General features: G+C 49.7%; 1 protein-coding gene across 7 annotated transcripts; it reads right to left on the bottom strand.

Moving 5' to 3' along the window:
* Positions 1–980: 980 nt before the first annotated feature.
* cdkn2c (cyclin-dependent kinase inhibitor 2C (p18, inhibits CDK4)) lies at positions 981–9,469 on the bottom strand. Of its 7 annotated transcripts, none has more exons than XM_029429987.1 (5): positions 9,309–9,469; positions 8,979–9,051; positions 4,441–4,559; positions 2,391–2,748; positions 981–1,594 (listed from the first exon to the last, which is right to left on the bottom strand). In XM_029429987.1, exons 3-5 carry the CDS (start codon positions 4,555–4,557, stop codon positions 1,590–1,592), a joined length of 480 nt encoding a protein of 159 aa, XP_029285847.1. In that variant the 5' UTR covers positions 4,558–4,559; positions 8,979–9,051; positions 9,309–9,469; the 3' UTR covers positions 981–1,589. The 7 variants fall into 7 exon arrangements, with proteins under 7 accessions (XP_029285847.1, XP_029285850.1, XP_029285846.1 ...); XM_029429990.1 differs by having other exon boundaries at positions 8,984–9,051; XM_029429986.1 differs by lacking the exon at positions 8,979–9,051.
* Positions 9,470–9,740: the final 271 nt, after the last annotated feature.

The raw sequence follows: 9,740 nt of genomic DNA, 5'->3' as shown, positions 1-9,740 counted from the left end.
AACGTACACAAGGTTGTATGATGTATTTGCATAGATTCATCCTGAATATGTAACATGCAAATACTAACTAACATACTTTTTCCACTTTCCTTCCTGATGACTAACTAATCTCATAACAACACGAGTTCAACCTAGTTTGCAAGGGATTGCGCAATCCGAGGGGAGGCTCAGCTCTCCTGTATCTGAACAGAGAATACACACATTCAGCGATTTGACGTCCCTGCCGTGAACTAACCACAGGGTTGTCTCCCTGGAACTCCCCCTCAGGGGAACAATGGTGCCATTACTACTACTACTAGGCTACAACCACCTAAACCTGATATGAATGTGTTTGTGTTTGTGGTGGTACAGTGGGGTTGATGAATGATTTATAGGACCCCACCTTTGTCACTCAAATACAGACGCATCCTGTCCGAGGACACATTTAGAGTAAAACTGAAAACGAACCTGCAGCCTCCCAATAGTCCACATACTAACTTTATTTCGTTTGGTTGCTAACATTATGCATTCATATCATGCATTAACAGAGTTCTGCTTTTTTTTAAATATATATATATATATATATATATATATATATATATATATATATATATATATATATATATATATATATATATATATATATATATATATATATATATATATATCTATATCAGTATTGTGAGTCAGGCAGGCAGAAAGATGCGCGCACACACAGCAGTAATATTATTATTATTATTATTATTATTATTATTATTATTATTATTACAGCTGTCAAATTAAAATGTAAAAACCGAACAAAAAAGTAAAGTAGGACTACAGTAGTACATATGTCCATTTTATACACAGCAAGTATCTAAGCATTAGGCCTACTACTAATATGTAATGAAAGACAGACGTGTGACTTGAATGCATCACACACACACACACACACACACACACACAGACACACACACACACACACAGATAAAAATGGAAACCAGCACAGATTCATTGCTGCTTTTTATTATGTCATATTGCATATGCTTTGGCAATATTTTTTACATTCACATTAATCTACCAGCAGACTAATAACATTTAGTTCTTCTCATGATGTTCCACAGGGGTGATACACATTTCCAGTTCCAGTAACATACATTATAAGTGTCACAAAGACAGACAAGTGCTATTATAGTTCATTAGATTGCACAGGTCAGTGGATATTATGCTTTATGTTGATAGGCAGTCACTCTCATTTCAGATAAATGGATTTATATATGGTCTTTATATAAAACATGGATCCGTAGTAAAACTTTAGTAGTGAAACTTCCTGTGACAAAATAGCTTCATGAGAATACAGCAAAAAACTATTATAACCAAACATTATTATGAATATTATTGAACTTTTTTTATTTTAGTATCCCAAATTAGCATTACTTACACCCTTTGTCTCCAAGCAGCTGCGTTAAATGTTTAAACATTCGTTCACTTTCTCCATTCGCAGCTGATTTGTTTTAAAGCCATAGCAGAAATATGACAAACGAAGGATTTTTAAGCAAATATAGAATCAAATGTTAAAGTAGGCACGAGCAGAAGCATTAAGAGGATTCCATCTGCGTCCTCGTCGTCTTTCAGTCTGTGAGAGGGAAGAGGAAAACAATTCAAAGCGGTGTTTCCTCCTGCACGCTGTCCACATATTAACTTTATTTCGTTTGCTTGCTAACATTGTGTATTCATATCATCCGGTAACAGAGTGTGAAATGGTTTCCTGGAAGTGGAGGCACGTTGAGGAAGCGTTGATATGCACCGACACAGCTTCTCATTCACGTTCACACTTTATAGGCCCATCGACACGTGTCGTATTTTAAAACTAGTGCAATCAGATCGATACACTTTATAAATCAAGCATCAAAACACAAAAGCGTGGATATTACGGAATTTAAAGTGAAATACCTGATCTAAAATGTGTTCCGAGATAACATCTGCTGCCGCTTCAGGCTACAAATCATAAACTAGGCCTAATAATGCTAGTATTGCTTTGCATTCAGAAGCCCTGTTATAGACTTGTGTTATTCTCTTAATCAGACTGATTTAAACTCACTCATATGGATCATATGGATCATATGGATGCAGTGGTTCTGACCCAACCAATCAGCTGTCACCGTGAATATGGAGTTACATATATCTAAACGAACTCGTTTAGTTGTGTTTCTTGTTCTTCGTTAGGCCTTTAAGAACCTTATGTCTGCAGCCTTGCACCGTTATAAACTGTTATAAACTCATACAGCTGTTTTCTGCAGCCATGCTGTTTATTGTGTTGCATTGTGGATCCTGAAGAGTGAAAACATTTTTACATTTTATTTAAAGGCGGACTTGGATTTATGTGCAGGAAGCTAGTTCTTTTTTGCAAGACATTAATGCCGACCACTCACGTGAGCTCAAATAGTCGTCGATGTATTTGGCCGTGTCCACCCTCCCGTGTTGGTGCGCGAGCTGCCCGGCGGTGTGTCCCTGCCCGTTGGGGGTCTGGGGGTTCGCGGTGCGTTCGATCAGCAGCTGGGTCGCCTCCAGGTTGCCCTCCATGGCAGCCAGGTGCAGCGGCAGGTTCCCAACATCATCCGTGAGGTTGATATCTGCCCCGTGGTCCATCAGCATACGTACAGAATCTATATATCCCGCGCGTGCGGCGTCGTGCATCACGGTGAGATTCAAGACCGGGTCGCGCACGCTGGTGTCTGCCCCCGCCTCGAGGAGAGCCTCGACCACCTTGACGTTCCCAAAATTCACCACCTGCACAAAGCATAAAAAAAGGTATGATTATAAAATATACAGCTATAACATAATGGCCTATTATCCATTTAGCTTATATAAAAAATAAAAACAAATGCAGATTTGTTGCATACCTCACCTTCACGAACCACATTAATCAGACCACCAAAACTGCCCCCCATCCACGCCAAGATCTCATCCAGACTCGACTACTGCAACGGCCTCTACGGCACACCACCCGCCCGTCTCCTCACCCACACCCGCTCCCGTGACCACATCATCCCCGTCCTGCAGAACCTCCACTGGCCCGCAGTACCCCCCAACGCATCCATTTTAACCCTCTATGCCACTTAAAATACGAAAATAGTTATTTTTAATATCAGGACAAGATTACATGTCTGAATGTACAGACTGCATGTGTAACAGGAGCTGGCCCATCTCCAAACGCACGTGACTGTACCGATCTCACCATGTTCAAATCTCAAATCAAAATCCACCTCTTCAGATCTGCTGTTAATGTATTACTTCTGTGTATTTTAAATATTGATGTCCTGTTTTTCTTAATGTAATTTAATGTAATGTTATATGTACCTGTAAAGCAGGGGTGGGGAACCTTCTCTGTGAAACAGAGAAAGCTGGATGCGGAATGGGAATGTCACACTTCCCAGGAGAAATAATACCAAAGGTCGGGCGAAGTATTTTCTATCAACCACTTGGTACTTTATTCTATTTAATTATTGTTTACTACCTTTTTACTTCATATGTTATTTTGCTGTGACAAGATAAATGTCCCCGTTGTGGTACTAACAAAGGATTTCTGCTCAAACAGAAAGATACATGGAAAACAAATGGTTCCCCACCCCTGCTGTAAAGCGTCTTTGAGTAGCTTTTAAAAGCGCTCTATAAATAAAATTTATTATTATTATTATATGACATAAATCAGATGTATTATTAGGATTAATAAAATGACTCCACTGCAGTAATAATGTTAACATACCATTATTATTATTATTATTATTATTATTATGAACCGAATAATTACTAGTAGTAGCAATAGTAGCATCAGTATTAATGTTATTGACCACCAAACTTCTGTGCAAATTGCATGATAAAATCAGTAGGTGTACAAATAGTGCGCAGCAGAAACCACGTAACCACGTGTCCTTTTATGAATTCTCCCCTCAAATTAAGAACAGAGAGAGCCACCAGTCTGGGGCAAGTTTAGTCATTAGTCATAGAGCAGTTATATTAAATTGTGAAACTACTAGTGAGGAAATACATCTTATTGTTCCATTAAATAAAACACAGATTTACTCCTATTATTCGATACATTTATGATAATATGATAATATAATAATTTATTACAGCAAAACTATGAATTCCAAAACGATTTTTCTAAACTTTTTATCTGTTTTGACTTTTGACTGTTTTAAGACAGATATGCTACAAAATCTAATCTCCTCTCTGCCATCTATCCACAGATTAATTAATGTGTAAACTATTTATATATATTTAGACTATGTCATTGTATATAATGATGAACAAAATCTCTTGGATATTTGAAGATAAACTATAGTCAGGCCTTATATGCTTCACAATAAGATAAGGAAGCCAAAAAGGCTGATTTTAACTCCACACTCAACAAAATAAATGACCATGAACACAAGTTTAATTTCAATTCGACACAATGTCATTAGAAAGCGGTTTACCTACCTGCAGTGCAGTCCTATTGCTTGTATTTAATCCATTAACATCGGCTCCATTTTGCAACAAAAGCAACACCTGGTGTAGGTCTCCTCTGGCAGAGGCATTGCAGAGTGTATCAGTCATTTCTACAAAATAAAAATAAAATTAGAAAGATAGGAGCAAAGCTTTTCCATGAACTGTATGAAACATAGTGACACCGACACACAGTCTGACGACGTCGGGAGGGACACCTCCCCTATCATTACATCATACAAGGGGTTGACCTATTGAACATTTCTGGAATGCTTAGACTATTGAAATAAAATAAAAAAGCTTTAATCTAGTTTCAATTAGTTTTGTAGTATTGATTGGTAAGGAATATATATATATATATATATATATATATATATATATATATATATATATATATATATATATATATATTATTACATTTATATGTTTCAGTTCCCTGTGTAAAATGCATGCCTGCAAATTATTGGTGGAAACTGGTTAAAAGTAAAAGATAATAATCCATAACCATCATATTATCATGGTTTAGTCACACCAAGAAATACCAGACCGTCATTATAGCCTCCTTTGTACCCAAACCTTTATATGGAAACTAAAATAACCAGATAAGCATTTGTGTGTAACAGGAAGAGGACAGGAAGAGGACAGGAAGAGCTTTGGTAACTGAGCTGCCATGTTGGTCTGTCTCTCTACATATAAGGCTTGTGAAAGACATTTTGTGTGTCACATGGCTGTACTGTAGCTCACTGATGGTGTTGGCGTTGACGGGTGGTGATGGCCTCGTGGTCTAGAGGTACGCTTTCCAAAAAAACACTAGAAGGTCGGGAGTCTAATACCAGGAATGCCTGGTATACCTGGAATGCCTGGATTGCCAATACCTGGATGCCTGGACCAATGCCACCATTGGTACCTTGCCCTGAGCAAGGTACTTAACCCTGAGTTGCTCCAGGGAGACTGTCCCTGTACTTAGTTCAATTTAATATGTCATCATGACATTACAGTCATTTAGCAGACGCTCTTATCCAGATCTATATACAGTGCCCTCCAAAACTATTGGAACAGCGAAGCCAATTCCTTTATTTTTGCTGTATACTGAAAACAATTGAGTTTGACGTCAAAAGATGAATATGAGAAAAAAAGAGCAGTCTTTCAGCTTCTATTTCCAGGTATTTACCTCTAGATCTGATACTTAGAAGATAGCACCTTTTATTTGAACCCACCAATTTTTCAAGTGAGCAAAAATATAGGAACATGTGACTGACAGGTGTTTTTTGTTGCCCAGGTGTGTCCTGTGCATTGATAATTCAAACTGAATGTCTACTCTCAATTTCAGCTTTGGCTTTTGCCTGTGCATACTGCATTTATAGCTTTAAAGGTGGAACCGACATGAAGACCAGAGAGCTGTCTAGAGAAGATGGAAAATCAATCAGAGCCATTGCACAAACTTTGGCCACAGCCAGTACAACCATTTGGAATGTCTTGAAGAAGAAAGAAGCCACTGGTGTACTGAGCGACAGACGTCGAACTGGTAGACCAAGGAAAACATCAGCAGTTGATAACAGAAACATTATGAGAACTGTAAAGAAAAACTCTAAAACAAAAGAAGAAAGAAGTGAAAGGTCAATTGAGCATGTACAGTATGTTACCTGCTAGACAGGAGACTGAAGGGAGAAACCCCCTGAAACAGCAACTGAAAGAGGCGGCGGTCACATGGCGGCCTCTAGGGTCTCTGGCTCTCCGCGCCTCGCCATCGCCTAAGGAGGAGAGAAAGAGCTGAGACGAGAGCGCTCTAGCGCGACGGCGAGCGAGCGAGCCCGCGCGCGCGAGACGCGCGAGCGCGAGCCGAGCGCGCGCGCGCGCGCGCGGCGCGAGCAGCGCGCGGCGGCGCGCAGCGAGCGGCGGAGCGCGCGAGCGAGCGAGCGCGCGCGCGAGCGCGCGAGCGAGAGCGCGGCGCGCGCGCGAGAGCGCGCGCGGCGCGCGAAGCGCGCGCGAGCAGAGAGCGAGCGGCGCGCTACCACGCGCGCCGAGCGCGCGGCGCGAGCGAGAGAGCGCGATGCGAGCGATGGAGAGGGTGAGCGAGAGAGAGCGGCGCGCGCGCTGACGCGCGCGAGGAGCAGCCGCGCGCGAGCGTGAAGCGCGCGAGCTCGCGAGACTGCAGCACCGCGCGCGGGCGAGGGCGAGCTCGCGCGCGCGCGTCGCGCCGCGCGCGCGCGCGCATGCGAGCCAGCCCGCGCGCGAGCGAGCGCGCGCGGCGCGCGGCGCGCGTCGCGCCGCGCCGCGACGAGAGCGCGCGCTCGCGGAGCGAGCGCGAGCGAGCCAGCGCGCGCGCGAGCGAGCTAAGCGATGGCGCGAGCGAGAGAAGAGAGCGAGCCAGCCCGCGCGCGCGCGAGCGAGCCAGCCCCCCCCGCGCGTCGGAGCGCGCGCGCGTGGGCGCGCGCGAGCCAGCCCGCCCCCGCGAGCCGCGCGCGAGCGATCCGCGCGGTCGCGAGGCGAGCGAGCGGCGGAGCGCGCGCGCGAAGCCAGCGCGACGCGCCGCGCGCGCCGGGCGCGCGCGCGCTAGCGAGCGATGCGAGCGAGCGAGGCTAGCGCGCGAGCTGCGAGCGCGCGCGCGCGCGCGCGCGCGCGCGGCGAGCGAGCCAGCCCGCGCGCGAGGGAGCGAGCGAGCGAGCGCGCGCGCGCGCGCGCGAGCGAGCGAGCGAGCGAGCCAGCCCGCTGCGCGGGGCGCGAGACGCGAGCGCGGGCAGCGAGCGCGGCGGCGCGCGCGACGCGCGCGCGAGCGAGCGCGGCGCGCGACGCGGCGCGCGCGCGGCGAGCGCGAGGAGAGCGCGGAGCGAGCCGCGCGCGAGCGCGCGCGCGGCGAGCAGAGCGCGCGCGAGCGCGCGCGCGCGCGGCGACCCAGCCGAGCGCGCGCGACGCGCGCGAGCGCGCGCGCGCGCGCGAACGCGCGCGCGCGCGAGCGAGCCGGGCCGCCGCGAGCGCGAGCGCGACGAGCGCGAGGAGCGCGCGCGACGCGCGCGCGCGCGAGGCGCGCGCGCGAGAGAGGAGCGAGCAGCCCGCGCGCGAGCGAGCGAGCGAGCGCGAGCGCGCGCGAGGAGAGCGAGCGCGCGGCGCGAGCGCGGCGAGCAGCAGCGCGCGCGCGCGCGAGCGCGAGCACACCCGCCCGCGCGGCGCGCGCGGCGCGCGCGAGCGAAGCGCAGCGCCCCGCGCGCGATGAGAGCGAGAGTCGCGCGAGGCGCGCGCCGCGCGCGAGCGCAGCGAGCGAGCCAGCTGCGCGAGCGCGCGCGCGCGCGCGCGAGCGCGCGCGCGCGCCAGAGCACGCGCGCGCGCGCGCGCGCGCGCGCGCGCGAGGCGCGCGGCTGGCGCGCGCGCGCGCGCGCGCGCGCGCAGGCGAGCGAGCCCGCGCGAGCGCGCGCGCGAGCCGCGAGCGCGCGCGAGCGCGAGCGCGCGAGCAGCGCGCGCGCGCGAGCGAGCGCGCGCGCGACGAGGAGCGAGGAGCAGCGCGAGCCGAGAGAGGCGCGCGCGCGAGAGGAGAGCGGAGCAGCGCGCGCGAGACGGGAGAGAGGAGCCAGGGGAGAGCGCGCGAGCGCGCGCGGCAGCGAGAGAGCCCGCGCGCGCGGCGCGACGAGAGCGAGCGAGCGCGCGAGAGAGCGAGCAGCGCGCGAGAGCGAGCGAGCGAGCGGGGCGCGAGGCGCGCGCGCGCGAGGGAGCGAGAGCAGCCACGCGCGCGAGGAGAGGGCGCAGGGAGCGACGACCGAGCGCGCGAGCGGGAGCGCGAGCGCGACGAGCGAGCGAGAGCGCGGCGCGCGCGGCGAGCGAGAAGGAGGCGCGAGGCGAGAGAGAGCAGAGAGCGAGCGAGAGAGGCAGGAGAGATAGCGAGCGAGACCGAGCGCGAGCGCGCGCGCGAGCGAGCGCAGCGCGCGCGCGCGAGGAGAGCGAGAGAGAGAACGAGAGAGCGCGCGAGCGCGAGAGCAGAGCGAGAGCGAGAGCGCGGGAGCGAGACAGCGCAGGAGCGGGCGAGCGCGAGCAGAGGGAGCGCGAGGCGCGCGGGGAGGCGAGAGAGAGAGGAGGGAGAAGCGAAGAGCGAGCGCGAGAGAGACAGCGAGAGAGAGAAAGAGAGAGAGAGAGAGAGAGCGAGAAAGAGAGCGAGCTGAGGAGAGGCTAAAGAGAGAGGAAGGAGAGAGGCGAGAGGATGAGAAGAGGAGAGAAAGAGAGAGACAGAGAGCGAGAGAGATAGAGTCACCAGCAGCGATCTCTCTCTATCCAGATACTCCTCCCTCTCTCTCGACTCTTCTGAAATCCCTCTCTCTCTCTCTTCTCTCCTCTCTCTCTCTCTCTCTCTCTCTCTCTCTCCTGTCTCTCTCTCTCTATCTGTCTATCTAAATGCATTTAGACAGGAAACGCACAGAACACGTATTTACAATATGCCTAAACATTATTGTATTTCTAGAATATAACATAGCATACCTGCAGCTATAATCATTTAAATCATCTAATCTTAAATCTGCAGGATTGATATCGGAGAAGAAAAACCTCACCTTACTTTAAATGAGATTAAAACCATAACACAAGCCGTCCTGGTCGCCGGCTGCCATCCTCTCGAGACGACCGCTATAAAGCACCACGAGAGTAACAACACGAATAAATAAATGAACATTAAAATGGTTACATCTACGCATCACATCAATGGACGTGTGATGTCATTCAAAGTCACTTCCCGCTCATTTTCAAATTATTTAGCCGGAATGTAAACGCGTTTTGTCTCCACGAGCTCTTAAAGCAGGCACGAGCGTGACAGGGCGAGGACAGCCTGAGCTGGAAGAAAGATGGCAAACTTTTCTCTGGATTACTTTCAAAAGTAAACAAACCTAATAGGACAATCCTCCCTCCTCCGCCATAGTGTCACAGCGATGTCCGCTTGAATCTCTCTCAGTATAAATGTGCGAACATTGTGAAGCTCCTGCTGAATGATCCGCACTGACATCACAGCGTGTGGTTCATTGGAAGTGTAGCTTGAGCATGCAGTCTATTAGGCAGGATGTTTGCCTTTACAGTTGAGCTGAGAATTACATTTTGAACTACCCACCAAAAGGAAAAAAGAAAAAGAGAATGATGGCGTGATTCGACCGGAGCTGAATGAGAGGCGGGACGCTGTCCCACCGGGGCGGAATGATGCTGGGACACCGGTACAGATACACAGATACAGAGCTTTTATTATAGAGAGCGCAGTCACATAGCATGAGGATAAAATCAGTATTCATCTGCATTTACTATTCCCAGTATGCGAGCAGGAGGGTTTA

Source organism: Cottoperca gobio, chromosome 4 (genome assembly GCF_900634415.1).
Source record: "Cottoperca gobio chromosome 4, fCotGob3.1, whole genome shotgun sequence".
Lineage (NCBI taxonomy): Eukaryota > Metazoa > Chordata > Actinopteri > Perciformes > Bovichtidae > Cottoperca > Cottoperca gobio.
This window is presented reverse-complemented; position numbering and strand designations above follow the sequence as displayed.